Here is a 20,385-nt window from a genome sequence, read left to right on the forward strand (position 1 = left end):
ATGATGTTCGTCCTTCTGTCAAATCTAAACAATAGTTTGGCTTTATGAGATGTCCTAGCTTCATTTTAACCTGGAGGGAGATACAGAAGTACCCAGAATTTGAAGGTTTGAATGCCATATATCGAATGGGTTTAAATACTACCCATTCCTTGTGTGATTCTTGGCAAGTTATTAACTTTCCTAGTCCTTATTTTCTTCATCTTTATATGGAGCAAATAATACCTACCTTGAAGAATTAAAGTGATGATTGTGTTAAAATAGGAAAAATCCCCAATACATACCCAGTTTATAGTGGCTCTCAATAAATTACTGTTTATTATGTAATATGTGTTATTACCATTATCATCATCACCACTAAGATACGATCATGCATTTGAATTTCATAAAAGTGATTTATGGAGGGACCCAGGCCAAGTCAACACTTTTTATAAGAATTACGAACAGAATCCTCATTTGATGCGTTGCTCAGTGGATTTCTCACTTCTAATCTTTTAGCTGGGTTAATAAGGCACATGCAGAAGGGTGAGCCTTACCTGTGGCAACATAGTATGCAGCAAACCCCGTAAAACGCTCTTCATTGGAAAAGTCTGACTTAAAGATCACCTGGAGTTTGTTGTATGGGACTTGGAACTCTTCCACAATTGGAGAGTGGGGATTGTTACTGCTCCTCTGTCCACAGAGCCTCCCTTCTTCAGTGTCTCCTGAGATTATCTAAGAGAAGAGTCAAAAAAAAAAAATCTAGGAAAGGGTAATATTTCAGTATGGAGGTTAAGAGAAGGGACAGAGAGAATAGAACATTTACGCCCCTAGGACTTGACTCCAGTTCACTGTGAGTACAGGTGGCACTCCCTCCCACATCCTTATTCCACTACCTTAGCCCTAGTCTTCCATCTCTATTCTTTTTGTGCTTATAACATACCTGCACTGAGTCATACGCACAGTTCTCTGACAGCTCTATGTCCAGATGGGTGAAGTAGAGGTGAATCCCGTACCCTTCAGGAACTTCTATGTCCCAAGATTTCTCTACCTCACTGGGATATGCCTGAGGATAGTTAGGGGACAGGATCTCCCCATACATTGTAGGCTCAGCATAAACCCATGCCAAAAGGGAAAACAGGACAATGCACCTGAAAAAAAAGAGGCATAGATTGGCGGGTGACCCAGGCACCAGTAGCCTAGGACAGAACATGCTATTTGCCAGAGGCAGAAGAAAGGGGGAAGAAGAGAGGCAGTCAGTTGGCCATGGGGGAGAATCTTAGGTCGGAATAAAGAAAAGGCCCAGATCAAACCAAAACCCAGGCTTCAGATAAGAGCCCTCTTTTTTTTTTTTTTTTTTGAGACAGGGTCTCACTCTGTCACCCAGGCTGGAGTGCAGTGATGCGATCTCAGCTCACTGTGGCCTTGACCTCCCACGCTCAAGTGATTCTACCACCTTAGCCTTTTGAGTAGCAGGGACCACAGGTGACACGCACCACGCTGGGCTAATTTTTTTTTTAATAGAGACAGGGTCTCCTTATGTTGCCCAGGCTAGTCTCAAAGTCCTGGGCTCCAGCAATCCTCCTGCCTCCCAAAGTGCTGGGATTACAGGCGTGAGCCATCATGCCTGGCCCATGAGTGCTTTTCTTGAGAAGATGAAGGGAATAGAGTCTGTGTAATCTCAGAGACCCTTGATCACTTACCACATCTCTGGCGATTTGTCCACCCTGGTGAGCTGCCTGTCTCTTGGTCCTGGCTTTCTGCACCTCCGGACTTTGGAGCCTAACGGGTGGCAGGCCTGGCTGTATTTGTCTGACAAACACAGGTACCTTCTTTGGTGGTGTGGTGTCACCTGGGGCTCAGTGTCACCTTCAAAGGGATAACACAGGGGGCATATCACCAACATCGCCACATGGCACCAGGCCCCTCACACCCTCCCTAGTTCAACTTCGACTAACTTTCTAGACTATAGCTAAATTGTATCCTTCCCTAATTGCTTCTCTGGACTTTCTCCTAATTTTTCTCCAAAGGAATCGAGTACTTTCTCCCAGTTTTCTTCTTCCACTATTGTCCTCCACCAGCCCCACCCCTATGGTATCAGTCTCTCTCCTGCCCTCAAGAACAATGCTCCCATTTCCACTCAGGTTTTCGCAGTCTTCACGCATCATGACCATCCATCTAGGACAGCCCCTCTTCTTTAACCATGATCTCCTTATCTCCTCAAGCAGCCCTGTCTGTTGTTTATCATTGCGTGCATCTCCACTGATGCTCCCAACGCCCACGGATGGAGGCAGGAGCTTCTTTCACTAGGGGAAGGCAGGGACCCTGGGATAAGCGGTCTGAGAAGGAAGTGCTGCCCCGCTGAGACCGGGTTGCGTGAGGAAGGAGAAAAGGGACAGCCAAATGACAAGGAACATAAAAACTTCCTACATTCATTTTCCAGAGTTTGTTTGGGGTTTGTCCCTGCTCCTTACCACCAACTTACTGAAAATACAAGCTATCTCCCCACAGTTCCTAGCAAAGTCTTACTAAAATTGCTTTAACCAAGAAAACAGTGGTAGGTAAGGGGGTGAAGTAGGGGTGGATGGGGTGAGCCTAAGAGAAATAGGTTGTCTATATTCTGCCTTTTTTTTATGCTGCCTTTGTTAGCCCTCTATCATTGCCCCAAGCCCTCCTACGTGAAGTTTTCTGCCTTTCTTCTTTCCTCCATCAAAGCTCTGCTCCTCGTTTGTAAGGATTTTACCTTCAGAAGCTGGTAGGAGCAAGTGGGTCAGTTCCCTCTCTCCTGCCAGTGGGCATGCTGGGCAACCCCTCCGGCCCCCAGGGACAGCAGCACAGGGCCTTGACGCTCCCTCTGCAGGAACCTCCGGCCAGCCTCCCTGTCCGGGTTCTGTTCATAAGATTCCCTACCCGAGTGTGCATGTCTGAAATTCCTGATCAAAACAGAGGGGGCTGGGAGAGCATGACATAGGGAAAGAGTAACTCAGCCTTGATCTTGGAGCTCCCTCTGCTTTTGAAACAAGGACAGCGTCTTCCTCCCAGGCCTGAGAGGCCTGGTTCTGTCCAGGGCTCCAGCGGGGAAAGGAGAAATGGGGAATTTCACCGATTGCTTAATGCTATTTTTCAGCCAAAGGGTGCGTTTCTGAGTTTTCGGGGAAGTCAAGTGATTTGTGGGAAAAGGCGGGGATTGGTACCAGGGGAAAAAACCAAACCCAGAAAGTCCAGCCCTCCAAATGTGTGTGAATCATGAATTAAGGGAAAGTAGTTAACAGAAATGCAAGTCATCTCTGCTTTAAAGCAAATGTGATGGTTGATAATGACTTATACCAAGACCCAAGGTAGTCTGGCGTGAGGCTTCCTCTTCATAACATCCCTCCACATCCCTTCCAAACATCGAAATTCTACCCCACAACCAAGCCCCCTTTCAGATCCAACCCAGAGTCCTTTATCCATAACCCCTGAAGCCAGGTGTGTTTTGAAATTTTATAGATTTCTTTAAGGCTATGTAGTCCATGGACCCAATATTAGGTAACACCTCCTCCTCTCCCTCCCTTTATGGACCGGGATAACTCCCTATTAACGAACATTAAGATTTCCGCAGCTAAACACATTGATCTTATGGTAAATGGATAACTAAAGATTACAAATTACATCAGTTCGGGTCAGGTTTTGCTGCCACATTGAGTTTTAGTCCCAAACTTGAAAACAAACAAACAAAAAACGATAGCCAGGTATTGTGACACACGCCTGTAGTCCCAGCTACTCAGGAGGCTGAGGCAAGAGGATCACTCGTGCCGGGGAGGTCGAGGCTGCAGAGGGCACCACTGCACTCCAGCCTGGGCAACAGAATGAGATCCCATTACAAAAAAAAGAGAGGGACTTTGTTTTCAGAGTCCTTTGGATTTTAGAATTGCAGACAAGGGACCGAGGGGCAGTGCCACTCCACAGAGCCTTCCCTGATCTCAGCTCCCCTTTATGCCCCTTTAGTTGGCTCAGCACTGGGCCTGGAGTCGGAAGATAGGCTCATGTCCTAGCTCTGCTCCTCACCAGCGGTGAGGCCTTAGGCTCATCACCTAACTTCCTAGTTTCTTTTTTTTTTTTCTTTTTTTTACCTGGTTCACTATTGACAGACCTAGTTTCTTCAAATATAAAACAGAAATCCTATCAGTTCTGCCTACCCTACATGACTATCAGGTGGACCTAATAAAATAATTTGAGTGAACAAGCTTTGCACACTATGGTACCTAATAAATGTACATGTTAAAAGGAAGAGAATCATGAGCCCATAAGGTCTCAGAAGGCAGGTGCTGGGTCTGACTCATCTTGGTGTTTTCCACCATGTCTAGCAGTGTCATGCAGACCACAGACGTGTATGCGACCATCTGTGGCTCCCCTGGCTGCCCAGCATTCAAACTGCTTTGCCACATTCGAGGAGTTCCCCATCATATCAGTCTGGGAACAGAGCCGACCTCCCAAGAAAGAAGACACAGGCACAAGAAGTGTGTCACCCCCAGCCCCAGCAGCTCTGGAGCAGGCTAATTTGTAATCACCCGAAGGGTTCTTCCTGCCTGCTGCGTAGACAAAACCAATTCACTGAGACCATGGTATTGCAGTAGAGAAAGAATTTAATGACACAGAGCTAGCCAAGTGAAAGGATGGGAGTTTAGTACTCAAATCAGTCCCTGCAAGAACTCAGAGGCTGGGGTTCTTAAGGAGAATTTGGTGGGCGGTAGGAGCAGAGAATGGGTGCTACTGATTCGTTGGGGATAAAATCATAGGATGTAGAAAACAGACCTTGTGCACTAAGTCCACCTCTGGGTGGGAGCCATAGGACCAGTTGAGTCATGAATCATTTCAGAATGCAAAAGTCTGAAAAATATCTCAAAAGACCAATATTTGGTTTTACAATAGTGAGGTTATATATAGGAGCAATTGGGGAAGTCACAGATCTTGTGACCTCTGACCGCATGACTCCTGAGCAGTAAAGGATTATAGAAAGGCAAGCTAGGGGTCAATGGCTGGTCATCGGTTAGCTACACCCACATCTTAGCAAAATTCAAGCCCCTCCCATAATTCTAATCTTGTGGCCTTTCATTAGTTTTATAAAGGCAGGTCCCTGAGCTAGGAGGGGGTTTGTTTTAGGGAGGGACTAGTATCATCTTTGCTTCAGAGTTAAACTGTAAACTAAATTCCTCCCATGGTTAGCTTGGCCTATGCCTGGGAATGAGTGAGGACAGCCAGCCTGTGAGGGTAGAGGCAAGATGGAGTCACCCATGCTAGACTTCCCTCACTGTCATCATCTTTGCAAAGGCAGTTTCACATGCACACACGTTCCATTCATCAGAGGCCCAGGCTTTGAATCCAGAGGCAGTAATGCCAGGAAGCAGGGACCCTAGAGCCTGTAGGGACAGTGGTGGCCACAGCAAGATCACAGAGGAGGTAGAGTTTTCAGCAGCACCCAGCATCCAGCCCCAGTGGGTAAGCATTGCAAGCTGAAGCATCCAGGGCACAGCCAAAGAAGTGGCAGCAGCAGCAGCCAGGTTCTGACCATTGTCCCTGCTGGGAAGTTTCCACACATGGCTCTGCAGCTCCCCTGGCATTTCCGTGAGCAATCCAGGACCCCTTTAATAAATTCATCTTCTGCTAAACTCAGCCAGAGTTACTTTCTGCTGCTTGCAGCTAAAAATAATGGCTGATACAACACACTCAGTGAGTATCTGAGGATTGGTTGATTGAATGTGCCAAAGTGAATTCAAACCATTCACTACCTTTCGTTTTAGCCGTGTGACCTTGAAAAAGTTACTTTGCCTCTCTGAGCTCCAGCTTCGTCAGGTGTAAAATGGGAATAACGGCACCTACTTCAGACATAGCTATCATTGTCAGGGCCCATTGTGGCCAAGATTAAACAAAATAACGTATGCTAAGCATTCAGCATATACCTGGTACTCAGTAAGCTTTTAACAAATAACAAACCATATTAACTTCTCCAAACACCAAACACGGCAGCAGTAGCAGCAGCTTCCTCCCCATCAAGAGCATGCTTCAGTTAATACCAAGGAAAAGAGGACACCTTACCAACGTGTCCTGCATTCCTTCTCCTTTTCCTTGGAACTCAACACTGCCCAGTCTTGCCAGAAAAGTTAAACTCTCTCCTATCCTCACCTGTGTTTTATGTTCACTTCTGCGATTTTGCCACGAAATTGAAATACATTGCCAGGAGCAGTGGCTCACACCAGTAATCCCAGCAATTCAGAAGGCTGAGGCGGGAGGATCACTTGAGGCTAGGAGTTCAAGACCAGCCTAGGCAACATAGGGAGACCTCATCTCTACAAAAAAGTTTAAAAATTAGCCAGCCTGTGGTCCCAGCTACTCAGGAGGCTGAGAGGCAGGAGGATTGCTTGAGCCCAGGAGTTCAAGGCTGCAGTGAGCTATGACCACAGCACTGCCCTTCAGCCTGGGTGCTCCGTTTCCCACCTCAAATTTCTTCGGTCAGGCATGGTGGCTCATGCCAAAGTGCTGTAATCCCAGCACTTTGGTAGACCAAAAAGAGAGGATCACTTGACACCAGGAGTTCGAGACCAGCCTGGGGAACATAGCGAGATTTCATTCTCTACAAAAAGTCAAAAAATTAGTCAGGCATAGTGGCATGCACTTGTAGTCCCAGCTACTCAGGAGGCCAAGGGAGGAGGAGAACTTGAGCCCAGGATTTTGAGGCTGCAATGAGCTATGATGACACCACTGTACTCCAGCCTGGGCAACAGAGTGAGACTCTGTCTCAAAAATAAATAAAATAAAATTTCATCCAGCCATGTTATCTAAGTAGCTATCGGAGATCCACAATGAGATTAAATGATGGTATTAAGAAGCTCCAACAATGAAATACCAACAATAAAGTTTTTGAACAACAAATAACCCTCCCATTTATCAAACTCCAAAATTAAAGTTCAAATCTCATTGCAAACTAAAACTATGATATTAAAGTCAAAAGTAATTGAAGCCCAAAGTTTCTATGTTAAGGTCACAAAACCATCAGTTTCAATTTATGTTCTGTTTAATCCCAGCTAGTGGGTTTCCAATCCCTGGGCAGTGTTGTGGTCCCTTCAGAAGCTGCAGCCTGGGCTGGAACCGGTTAATTCCTCCAAGGCTTCAAAGACTGAGTTCTGAGGCAAACCTTCCATGAGCCTCAGTTTTTAAAATTCCAAAAAGTTAATGAGACACAAGAATATTGCAACACCAGCCCCACAGCCACAAAATTTAGAAAATGAGCTATCCCCAGACCCCAAGACAATCATCCCAGGCAAAATGTAAATTATATTTCCAGAAACCACCACTGAATGTCACCAAAATCTGAAGAAGAAATTCAGTGGTATCTGAGGGCAACAGAAAAGCTCAAGCTTGGTTTAAAACCTTACCTTGAGGCCAGTCGATTTTTGCCAATTGTTCAGAATCCATGTCCTGTGGGCCAGGTGTGGTGGCTCATGCCTGTAATCCCAATACTTTGGGAGGCCAAAGCAGGAGGGTTGCTTGAGTTCAGGAGTTTGAGATCAGCCTGGGCAACATGGTGAGACCCTATCTCCACAAAAAAAAAAAAAAAAAAAAAAAAAAAAAAATGCCAGGCATGCTAGTGCATGTCTATAGTCCCAGCTACTCAGGAGGCTGAGGTGGGAGGATCACTTGAGCCCTGGAGGTCAAGGCTGCAATGAGCTGTGATCACACCACTGCACTGCAGCCTGGGCAATAGAGTGAGACCCTCTCAAAAAAAAAAAAAAAAAAAAGTCTATGTTCTGTGAACTTAAACGCCATTGGAAGAAATCATGTAGAAAAAGGTTAATTGGGCATTTTGTATTTGCCATATCGGGATCCTCGTAGGTGGGACTTTTAAATTTGCATCCCCTCCCACCATCTCCTGACCTTGTCCCCATGAGCCCAAGCTGTTGGCTCCTCAGTGTCTTGTTAGTTGGTGAGCTTAGAACTCTAGCAGCCTCCATGATATTAAAAAGGACAGACATTTCCATCGTGTGCCTCTTTTATGACTTCTGCCACTCCTCTTTTTTGGACTCACTAAGACCTAAAAAGCCTTCTTCCTAAGGAGGGCTTTCCCCACACCCTCATGTTCATTTCAGCTGAAAGCAGCACCCTCAGCAGATTTTTGAACTGAGGTTGTTACGGTGTCGCTCCCGGATGGGTGGTCATCCTGTCTTGTTTTCTGTGTTCTCTGTGGGTCGAGTTGTTTTCTTGATGAATCCCAATGCATGTACCTTCTGCTCACTGGGAAGGGCTGTCTGACCTGGGATTCCAGCACAATCACCATGCCCTTACCTGGCCCCTTCAATCAGAGGCAGCCCAACAGTTAAAGGAGCATCCACACACAGAGAAGAGAAAGAACCAATGCAAGAACTCCAGCAACTCAAATGACCAGACTGTCCTATGTCCACCAAACAACCTCACTAGTTCTCCAACAAGGGTTCTTAATGAGGCTGAGTTGGCTGAAATGACGGAAATAGAATTCAGAATATGGATAGGAATGAAGACCATTGAGATTCAGGAGAATGGCAAAACCCAATCCAGGGAAACTAAGAATCACCATAAAATGATGCAGGACCTGACAGATGAAATAACCAGTATAAAAGAGAACCTAACTGATCTGATAAGGCTGAAAAACACACTACAAGAACTTTACAATGCAGCCGGGCACAGTGGCTAACACCTGTAATCCCAGCACTTTGGGAGGCTGATGCAGGTGGATCACTTGAGGCTAGGAGTTCAAGACCAGCCTGGCCAAATAGTGAAACCCTTGTTCTACTAAAACTGCAAAAATTAGCTGGGCATGGTGGCATACACCTGTAATCCCAGCTACTCAAGTGGCTGAGACATGACAATCATTTGAACCTGGGAGGTAGAGGCTGCAGTGAGCCAAGTTCATGCCACTGTACTCCAGTCTGGACAACAGAGTGAGATTTTGTCCCAAAAATAAAATAAAATAAAAAATAAAAGAATTTCACAATGCAATAACAAGTATTAACAGCAGAAGAGACCAAGCTGAGGAAAGAATCGCAGAACTTGAAAACTGGCACTCTGAATAAGATAGCCAGACAAAAATAAAGAAAAAAGAATGAAAAGGAATGACAAAACTCCTGAGAAATATGGGATTATGTAAAGAGGCCAAATCTACAAATCACTGGCATCCCTGAAAGGGATGGGGAGAAAGCGAACGACTTGGAAAACATATTTCAGGATATTGTCCATGAAAATTTCCCCAACCTCCCTAGAGAGGTCAACAGTCAAATTCAGGAAATACAGAGAACCCGTCCAATATTCTACACAAGAAGATCATCCCCAAAACGTATAATCATCAGATTTTCCAAGGTCAAAATGAAAAGAATGTTAAAGGCAGCTAGAGAGAAAGGGCAGGTCACCTACAGAGGGAGCCCCATCAAGCTAATAGATTTCAGCACAAACCCTACAAGCCAGAAGAGACTGGAGGCCTATATTCTCTTTTTTTTTTTTTTTTTTTTTTTTTTTTTTGTGAGGGGGAGTCTGGCTCTGTCGCCCAGGCTGGAGTGCAGTGGCGCGATCTTGGCTCACTGCAAGCCCCGCCTCCCGGGTTCACGCTATTCTCCTGCCTCAGCCTCCCAAGTAGCTGGGACTATAGGCGCCCGCCACTACGCCAGGCTAATTTTTTGTATTTTTAGTAGAGATGGGGTTTCACCATGTTAGCCAGGATGGTCTTGATCTCCTGACCTCGTGATCCACCCGCCTCGGCCTCCCAAAGTGCTGGGATTACAGGCACGAGCCACCGCACCCGGCCTCAACATTCTTAAAGAAAAAAAATCTTCAACCAAGAATTTCATATCCAGCCAAACTAAGCTTCCTGAGCAAAGGATAAATAAGATCCTTTTCAGATCAGCAAATGCCGAGAGAGATTTTGTTACCACCAGACCTGCCTTACAAGAGGTCCTGAAGGGAGCACTAAATATGCAAAGGAAAGGCCATTACCAGCCAATACAAAAAGACACTTAAGTATACAGACTAGTGACACTATAAAGCAACCACACAAATAAACCAGCATAATAACCAGCTAACAACACAGGATCAAATCCACACATATCAATAATAACCTTAAATGTAAATGGGCTAAATACCCCCATTTAAAAGGCACAAAGTGACAAGCTGGATAAAAAAGCAAGATCTTATGCTGTCTTCAAGAGATCCATCTCACACACAATGACACCTATAGGCTTGAAATAAAGGGATGGAGAAAAATCTGTCTAGTGAATGGAAATCAGAAAAAAATCAGGGATTGCAATCCTAATTTCAGACAAAATATACTTTAAACCAACAACGATCAAAAAAGAACAGGGCATTACATAATGGTAAAGTGTTAAATTCAACCGGAAGACATAACTATCCTAAATATAAATGCACCCAACACAGGAGCACTCAGATTCATAAAGTGAGTTCTTAGAGACCTACAAAGAGACTTAGACTCCCACACAATAATAGTTGGAGGCTTCAACACTCCACTGACAGTATTAGACAGATCATCAAGGCAAGAAATTAACAAAGATATTCAGGACCTGAACTCAGCATTGGACCAAATGGATATGACAGAGATCTACAGAACTCTCCACCCAAAAACAACAGACTATACATTCTTCTGATTGCCACATAGCACATACTCTAAATTGACCACACAATCAGACACAAAACAATTCTCAGCAGATGGCAAAAAACTGAAATCATAACAAACACACTCTCAGACCACAATGCAATAAAAATAGAAACCAAGACTTTAAAAAATCACTCAAAACCATGGAATCAAACAACCTGCTCCTGAATGAATTTTGGGTAAATAAATAATAAAATTAAGGGAGATATTAAAAAGTTCTTTAAAACAAATGAGAACAAAGATACCGCATACCAGAATCTCTGGGACACAGGTAAGGCAGTGTTAAGAGGGAAACTTACAACACTAAATGCCCACAACAAAATGTTAGAAAGATCTCAAGTTAACAACCTAGCATCACAACTAAAAGAACTAGAAAAGCAAGAGCAAACCAACCCCAAAGCTAGCAGAGGACAAAAAATAACCAAAATCAGAGCTTAAATGAAGGAGATTGAGATACAAAAAACCATTCAAAGATCAACAAATCCAGGAGGGTTTTTTCTTTTTTCTTTTTTGAAAAAGTTAACAAGATAGATAGGCTACTAATAAAGAAGAAAAGAGAGAAGATTCAAATAAACACAATTAGAAATAACAAAGGGGATGTTACCACTGACACCACAGAAATACAAACAACCAGCAAAAAAACTACTACCAGTATCTCTATACACACAAACTAGAAAACCTAGAAGAGATTAATAAATCCTGGACACATACACCCTCCCAAGACTAAACCAGGAAGAAACTGCCTGAACAGGCCAATAATGAGCTCCAAAATTGAATCAGTAATAAATAGACTACCAACTACTAAAAAGCTCAGGTCCAGATGGATTTATAGCCAAATTATACCAGATGTATGAAGAAAAGCTAGTACCATTCCTACAGAAACCTACTCAAAAAACTGAGGAGAAGGGACTCCTCCCCAACTCATTCTATGCAATCAGCATCATCCTGATACCAAAACCTGACAGAGACACAAGAAAAAAAGAAAAACTTCAGGCCAATGTCCTTGATGAATATCAGTGCAAAATCCTCAACAAAATACTTGCAAACTGAATCCAGCAGCACATCAAAAAGCTTATCCCCCATGATTAAGTACTTGGGCTTTATCCCTGGGATGCAAGGTTGGTTCAACATACACAAATCAATAAATGTGATTCATCACATAAATAGAACTAAAGACAAAAACCACACGATTATCTCAAAAGATGTAGAAAAGGCTTTTGATAAAATTCAACATCACTTCATGTTAAAAAAAATCTCTCAATAAACTAGGTATTGAAGGAACATACCTCAAAATAATTAGTCATTTATGACAAACCTACAATCAACAGCATACTGAATGGGCAAAAGTTGGAAGCATTCCCCTTAAAAACCAGCACAAGACAAGGATGCCCTCTCTCACCACTCCTATTCAACATAGTATGGGAAGTCCTGGCCAGAGCAATTAGGGAAGAGAAAGAAATAAAGACCATCCAAATAGGAAGAGAGGAAGTCAAACTATCCCTGTTTGCAGATGATATGATTCTGTATCTAGAAAACCCCATAGTCTTGGTCCAAAACCCCTTAAGCTTATAAATAACTTCGGCAAAGTTTCAGGATACAGAGTCAACATACAAAAATCACCAGCATTCCTATACAAAAACAACAGCCTAGCTGAGAACCAAATCAGGAATGCAATCCCATTCATAATTGCCACAAAAAGAACATAATACCTAGGAATATATACAGCTAACCAGGAAGGTGAAAGATCTTTTCAATGAGTATTATAAAATACTGCTCTAAAAAATCAGAGATGACACAGACAAATTGAAAATCATTCCATTCTTGTGGATAGAAAGAATCAATATCGTTAAAACGGCCATACTGCCCAAACCAATTTACAGATTCAATGCTATTCCTGCCAAACTACCAATGACATTCTTCACAGAATTAGAAAAAACTATTTTAAAATTCATATGGACCCAAAAACAAGCCCAAATAGCCAAGGCAATCCTAAGCAAAAAGAACAAAGCTGGAGGCACCATGTTACCCAACTTCAAACTATACTACAGTGCTACAGTAACCAAAGCAGCATGGTACTGGTACAAAAACAGTCACATAGACCAATGGAACAGAATAGAGAGCCCAGAAATAAGGACGCAAACCTACAACCATCTGATCTTGGACAAAGCTGACAAAATCAAGAATGGGAAAATAACTCCCTATTCAATAAATGGTGCTGGGATAACTAGCTAGCCATATGAAGAAGATTAAAACTGGACCCCTTCCTCATACCATTTACGAAAATCAACTCAAGATGGATTAAAGACTTAAATGTAAAACCCAAAACTATACAAACCCTGGAAGACAACCTAGGCAATATCATTCTGGACACAGGAACTGGGAAAAATTTCATGACAAAGATCCCAAAAGCAATCACAACAAAAGCAAAAATTGACAAATGGGATCTAATTAAACTTAAGAGCTTCTATACAGCAAAAGACAATATCAATAGAGTAAACACATAATCTAAAGAATGGGAGAAAAATTTTGCAAACCATGCATCTGACAAAGTTCTACTATCCAACATCTATAAGGAACTTAAATTTACAAGCAATAAACACAACTCCATTAAAAAGTGGGCAAAGGGACATGAACAGACACTTTTCAAAAGAAGACATACACACAGCCAAAGAACTTTTTAAAAAGCTCAGTATCACTGATCTTTAGAGAAATGCAAATCAAAGCCACAATGAGATACCATCTCACAGCAGTCAGAATGGCTATTATTAAAAAGTAGGCCAGGCACAGTGGCTCGCATCTGTAATCCCAGCACTTTGGGAAGTCAACACAGATGGATCACTTAAGGTCAGGAGTTTAAGACCAGCCTGGCCCACAAGGTGAAACCCCATCTCTACTTTAAAAAAAAAAAATAGCCAGGTGTGATGGCAAGGCCTGTAATCCCAGCTACTCGGGAGGCTGAGGCAAGAGAGTCACTTGAACCCAGGAGACGGAGGTTGCAGTGAGCAGAGGTCGTGCCACTGCTCTTCAGCCTGGGTGAAAGACTGAGACTCTGCCTCAAAAAAAAAAGTCAAAAAAAACAGATGCTGGCAAGTTTGCAGAAAAAAGAGAAGGCTTATACACTGTTGGTGGGAGTGTAAATTAGTTCAACTATTGTGGAAAGCAGTGTGGCAATTCTTCAAAGAGCTAAAACAAGAACTACCAGCCAGGCACGGTGGCTCATGCCTGTAATCCCAGCACTTTGGGGAGCCGAGGCAGGTGGATCACCTGAGGTCAGGAGTTTGAGACCAGCCTGGCCAACATGGCAAAACCCCATCTCTACTAAAAATACAAAATTAGCTGGGTGTGGTGATACGTGCCGGTAATCCCAGCTACTCCGGAGGCTGAGGCAGGAGAATCTCTTAGAACCTGGGAGGCAGAGGTTGCAGTGAGCTGAGATCACACCACTGCACTCCAGCCTGGGCAACAAAGGGAAACTCTGTCTCAAATAAAAGAGAACTACCATTCAACCCAGCAATCTTATTACTGGGTATATGCCCAGAGGAATATAAATAGTTCTACCATAAAGAGACATGCACACATATGTTCATTGCAGCACTATTCACAATAGCAAAGACATGGAATCAACCTAAATTGATGTAGCCATAAAAAAGAATGAAATCATGTCCTTTGCAGGAACATGCATAGAGCTAGAGACCATTATCCTTAGCAAACTAACACAGGAACAGAAAACCAAATACCACATATAAGTGGGAGCTAAATGAAGAGAACACATGGACTCCAAGAGGGGAACAGCAGACACTGGGGCCTACTTAAGGGTAGAGGTGGGAGGAGGGAGAGCAGTAGAAAAAATAACTACTGGGTACTAGGCTTAGTACCTCGGTGATGAAATAATCTGTACAACAAACCCCTGTGACATAAGTTTACCTACATAACAAACCTGCACATGTACCCTTGAACCTAAACTAAAAGCTTTTTAAAAAATAAACGTGTCCCGGTCGGGCGCAGTGGCTCACACCTATAATCCCAGCACTTTGGGAGGCCGGGCAGGTAGATCACAAGGTCAGGAGATCAAGACCATCCTGGCTAACATGGTGAAACCCCGTCTCTACTAAAAAGAAAATACAAAAAATTAGCCGGGCGTGGTGGCTGGAGCCTGTAGTGCCAGCTACTTGGGAGGCTGAGGCAGAAGAATGGCGTGAACCCAGGAGGCAGAGTTTGCAGTGAGCAGAAATCGCGCCACTCCACTCCAGCCTGGGGAACAGAGCGAGACTCTGTCTGAAAAAAAATAAAAAAATAAAAAATAAACATGTCCCAAAATTATTTGACTCTCCTCCCATTGCGAGGTGGGGTCTATGTCACCTCTTCCCTTGAATGTGGCTTGGGAATTTGTGATCGCTACAACCAATAGACAACACAGTGGAGTCTGTTTGACTTCCAAAGTTAGATTAGAAAAGGCAATCTTTAGACTTCCTAGCTTGATAGGAGAGGAGAGGAGAGGAGAGGAGAGGAGAGGGGAGGGGAGGGGAGGGGGGGGGAGGGGAGGGGAGGGGAGGGGAGGGGAGGGGAGGAAGAAAAGGTAATCCTGGCCAGGTGCAGTGGTTCACACCTGTAATCCCAGCACTTTGGGAGGCTGAGGCAGGTGGATCACCTGAGGTCAGGAGTTCAAGACCAGCCTGGCCAACATGGCGAAACCCTATCTCTAGTAAAAATATAAAAAATTAGCTGGGCGTGGTGGTGGGTGCCTGAAATCCCAGCACTTTGGGAGGCTGAGGTGGGCAGATCACGAGGTCAGGAGATAGAAACCATCCTGGCTAACACTGTGAAACCCTGTCTCTACTAAAAATATAAAAAATTAGCCGGGTGTGGTGGCGGGCGCCTGTAGTCCCAGCTACTCTGGAAGCTGAGGCAGGAGAATGGCGTGAACCCAGGAGGTGGAGTTTGCAGTGAGCTGGGATCACGCCACTGCACTCCAGCCTGGGTGACAGAGCGAGACTCTGAAAAAGAAAGAAAGGAAGGAAAGGGAAGGAAGGGGAGAGGAGGGGAAGGAAGGTGGGGGCAATCCTGCATCTGTCCAGTCCTCTTGGGACACTCACCCTTAGAACCCAGATGCCATGCTGTGGGGAAGCCCAGACCATGTCCTGGGGTGCTGGTTGAGCCCCCACTAAGGTTGCAGCTGTCAGTTAGCATGAATTCAGCACGAAACATCTGAGTGAAGACCTTTTCAAGATTACTCCAGCCCCTTCTGACTGCAGCTGCAGAAGACGCTCTGAGAACCACCTCTCTGAGCCTTGTGAGCACCCAGAACCATGAGAGATAATTCTTCAAAATGAACGTTGTTGTTTTAAGCACTAAATTGTAGGGCAGTTTCATTATTCAGAAATAGATTGGACTGCTTCCTTGTCACACACGTTGCAACTCTTTCTCTAGGAAGAGCTTCAGTATTTTTTGAATTCAGTGTCCAAATTAGAGGGCTTAAAGATCACTTTACAGGAAGCTGCATTTCCTGCTGCTATTCCTAGAAAGCTCTACAAGCTGCATTCATATTTCCTTCCCTTTTGAAAATCCTTCCAAGCACCCCACGCTGGCTCAGGGCATCTCTTCACCTTCTGCCTTGTCATAGCTGACTAGTATTCTCAAAATCTTCAGTGGCCTCTGAGCCTCCACTTCCATTCCTGAACGCCCATGTTGCAGATGTACCCAGTAGCAGGTGCTGAGTCCCTGGACTAGTCAGGCAGGCTCACTTCAATAACAAATACACCTAAAAACTATTTTGGCTCAAATACAATGGAAGTGTTTGTTTGTTTTTCCCTAATACAGACAGGGTCTCGCTATGTTGCCCAGGCTGGTGTCCAACTCCTGGGCTCCAGCGATGTCCCTGCTCCCGCTTCCCAAAGTGCTGGGATTACAGGCATGAACCACTGTGCCTGCCATGGAAGTGTATTGTTCCCCACACAAAGTGTCCAAAACGGTTCCGAATGGTCAGTGGGGCTCACTCCTCACAGACCCAGGACAGCAAAGGCCCTGCCATCCTCAGCACATTCCTCCCAGGATCACGGTGAGAAAAGAACATGGACAGTCACACAGTAGGAGGTTTGTATGGGCCAGGCCTACATGTGGCACACATAACTTCTACTCATATTCTCTTGGCTGGAACCCAACCACAAGCCACACCTAACCACAGGATGTGTGCCCAGAAACATGAGAAAAGTAGGCTTTGGTGAGCAGCTAGTGGCCTCTTCCACAAACTCCAAGTATAATGCATATTTTTCCATCCTGTGGGTGCACCTGGGGTCCTATTAACGTTTCTCTGGCTCTCTTCTTCCACCCACTTAGGCTCTCCAGCCCCGTGTTCATAAACACGTCTGTCTGTTAGCACCCAGCACCTTCCACACTATATAGTGAGGACCAGAACACCCCAGCAGCGTCATCTCCTGGTGCGAGGCCCCTGCCATTGCACAGAAGCCCACAAGGACTAAAACTGCACAGCAATGTAGAGTGAGGAAAGGAATGGAGAGGAGGAAAACACTTCCTTTTATTTTTTGGTTACTCTTTTTGGGGAGCACCAAGGCAGTGTGCAAGTGTTCCCAATGCCTTTCCGAGTTTTCAGTGACACGATTCCTGCATTTTTTACATATGGCCTGCGGGATCCAGACATGAATTCATCAGGGTTGAGGTGAACATCAAATTAGGGGACATGCACAGGGCAGTAATATAAATTCAATCAGTCAGCCAATACTCATTGAGTATCTACAGTTGGGCCAGGCTCTGTGCTTACCCTATACGGTGCAAACAAAATGGACACAGTCCTCGCCCTCCCAGAGTTACAGTGCAGTGCAGGAGAGCCACACGTCAACTCTGAGCCTGAGATTTTTGTTACTGAGTTGAGCGTATCCTGCCAAGTGCCTTCTTCTCTTTGGGTGAGTTATTTCCCAAGAGGCTCCTCATGCAAATAGATTACTCATAATCCCACCTCACCCCTTCACAAGGGAGATCAGAGATATACGAATCCCAAGTCTCCACCCTCAGCCTCCCACCACGTAGGTGAAGCCATCAGAAAGGAAGGCCACTGAGATAAAACACGTCAAACCAGAGGCTCTAAATTTGTGGCCTATGGCCAAACCTGGCCAGCAAATCTATTTGGTTCGCCTTATGTCGTATTGGCCTACACGGCATTTTTATAAAGTGACTTACAATTATATTTTTCTTAATAATTTCGATTTTTATTTTAGATTCAGGGGGTAAACGTGCAGGTTTGTTACATAGGTATACTGAATGATGCTGAGGTTTGGGGACAATTGATCCCATCACCGAGGTAGTGACCATACTACCCAAAAGGTAGTTTTTCAACCCTTGTCTGCCTCCCTCCCATCTCTAGTAGACCCCTGATGTAGTTTGAATATATGTCCCCACCAAATCTCATGTTGAATTGTAATCTCCAATATTGGAAGTGGGTCCTGGTGGGAGGTGTTTGGATCATGACGGCGAATCCCTCATGAATGTCTTAGCACCATCCCTTTGGTGATGAGTGAGTTCTCTCAAGATCTGGTGTTTTAAAAGTGTGTGGCACCTCCCACTCTAACTCTCTTGCGTCTGCTCTGGTCATGTGACATGCCTGCTCCTGCTTCACCTTCTGCCACAAGTAAAAGCTCCCTAAGGCCTCCCCAGAAGCTGGGCAAATACCAGCACCATGCCTGTGCAGCCTGTAGAGCCATGAGCCAATTAAACCTCTTTTCTTTATAAATTATCCAGTCTCAGGTATTACTTTAGAGCAACGCAAGAATAGCCTAACATGGCCGGGCACGGTGGTTCATGCCTATAATCCCAGCACTTTGGGAGGCCGAGGCAGGTGAATCACCTAAGGTCAGGGGTTCGAGACCAGCCTGGCCAACATAGTGAAATCCCATCTCTACTAAAAATATAAAAATTAGCCAGGTGTGGTGGCAGGCACCTGTAATCCCAGCCACTCAGGAGGCTGAGGCAGGAGAATCGCTCGAACCCAGGAGGCGAAGGTTGCAGTGAGCCGAGATCATGCCACTGCACTCCAGCCTGGGTGACAGAGCGAGACTCTGTCTCAAAAAAAAAAAAAAAAAAAAGAATGGCCTAACACATCCCCAATGTCTATCGTTGCCATCTTTATGTCCACGTTTACTCAATGCTTAGCTCCCACTTATAAGTGAGAACATGCAATATTTGGTTTTCAGTTTCTGTGTTAATCACTTAGGATAATGGCCTCCAGCTGCATCCACATTGCTGCAAAGGACACGATTTCATTCTTTTTTATGACTGCATAGTATTCCATGGTACATATGTACCACATTTTCTTTATCCAATTCACTGTTGATGGGCACGTAGGTTGATTCCACGTCTTTACTATTGCTACACAGTATAATTAGATGCCAAAACAAAAAATAGAAAGTTATACACACACCTACCCCTCCATATTTCCATTTTCCTTTGAATAAAACAGAATATCTACATGGAATATACTCTATAAGGTTTCCATACTCTCCACTACTCCTTATTGTTCCTGACTCTGAGATCAACAGTTATCATTTATCACTGTGCTTTTTGTAGAGAGTAAAGAGAATTATGTTTATGGCCTGCATCCGTCAAAAGTGAAAAACCAAAAACAAGACTAAAAGTTGGAGAGAAGCTGCTGGGCGCGGTGGCGCATGCCTGTAATCCCAGCACTTTGGGAGGCCGAGGCGGGCGGATCACGAGGTCAAGAGATGGAGACCATCCTGGCTAACACGGTGAAACCCCGTCTCTACTAAAAATACAAAAACTTAGCCGGCTGTGGTGGTGGGCGCTTGTAGTCCCAGCTACTCAGGAGGCTGAGGCAAGAGAATCGCTTGAACCCGGGAGGCGGAGGTTGCAGTGAGCCAGGATCACGCCACTGCACTCCAGCCTGGGTGACAAAGTGAGACTCCATCCCAAAAAAAAAAAAAAAAGTTGGAGAGAAACTATATCTTTATGGAAATAAAGAATGTTCCTACAAGATTGTTATGAAAAAAGCTTCTACTGAAGACACCACATGAAAAAATCAATGACTCTGCCAAGGTCAATAGTGAGAAGAAAAAAGAAATGATATTTCACTTCACTTAATCACATTATCTGCCTGGCCTCTGTAGGCCCCAAAGTAGAGTAGGCGCTTGTTATAGAATAGGGGTGGGGTGGGTGGGGAGAGGGGCCAGTGAGAGAGTCCTGGGGAATAGCAGAATTTACAGGCAGGTGGAGGAGCTGGAAAAGGAGCCTGAGAAACAGCATAGCAGTAGGAGAAAAATCAAGAGCAAGTCACACCAGCAAAGCTGAAAAAGACAGAGATTAAGAATAAGCAGCTCCCATAAAAGATGGTACAGTAAAGGCATGTTTACTCATTCCTTTCCTGAATACACCAAAATTAACAGTAAAATGAGTAGTAGAAAAGAAGATTTTAGCTGCAATGAAAATAGAAAATGGCTACAGCCCAGATAATTGACCATAAGAAATATCTGCCAAGTATAATGAAAATTGGAACCAAAACAAGGAAGGTCACCTGGAGCAGATCCCTTAAAATTCTTGAAGGAATTAAGAATCCTTTACTAGCACAGTGAAAACTAGGGGCTTGGGAGGGTCATGGAAGAAGCAGAGAACACCCCTCAACAAGACCCCCATGTGCACAGCAGCGGGGAGGCAGGGCTGATGACAGGCCAGTGTGGATGCCTCCTTTATTTTCCTCATTCCAGAGATGAGAAAATTGC

At 44.5% G+C, this 20,385-nt stretch overlaps 1 protein-coding gene across 3 annotated transcripts in view; it reads right to left on the reverse strand.

Moving 5' to 3' along the window:
* The window catches only part of C1S (complement C1s), a 35,986-nt gene that overhangs the window by 7,479 nt on the left and 8,122 nt on the right, over window positions 1–20,385 (reverse strand). Inside the window, exons 1-5 of one of the 3 annotated variants that reach the window (XM_063640808.1) lie at window positions 15,739–15,797; window positions 7,389–7,545; window positions 1,680–1,845; window positions 920–1,127; window positions 534–711 (exon numbers count right to left, since the gene is read on the reverse strand). In XM_063640808.1, coding sequence (XP_063496878.1) covers window positions 534–711; window positions 920–1,127; window positions 1,680–1,845; window positions 7,389–7,428 — 592 coding nt within the window. In that variant the 5' untranslated portion in view covers window positions 7,429–7,545; window positions 15,739–15,797. Of the gene's footprint in view, window positions 1–533; window positions 712–919; window positions 1,128–1,679; window positions 1,846–2,719; window positions 2,857–7,388; window positions 7,546–15,738; window positions 15,798–20,385 lie in introns of those variants that run through there. The other 2 variants (XM_055280829.2, XM_055280828.2) reach the window with 2 other exon arrangements.

The sequence above is a fragment of the Symphalangus syndactylus genome, chromosome 5, assembly GCF_028878055.3.
Source record: "Symphalangus syndactylus isolate Jambi chromosome 5, NHGRI_mSymSyn1-v2.1_pri, whole genome shotgun sequence".
Classification (NCBI taxonomy): domain Eukaryota; kingdom Metazoa; phylum Chordata; class Mammalia; order Primates; family Hylobatidae; genus Symphalangus; species Symphalangus syndactylus.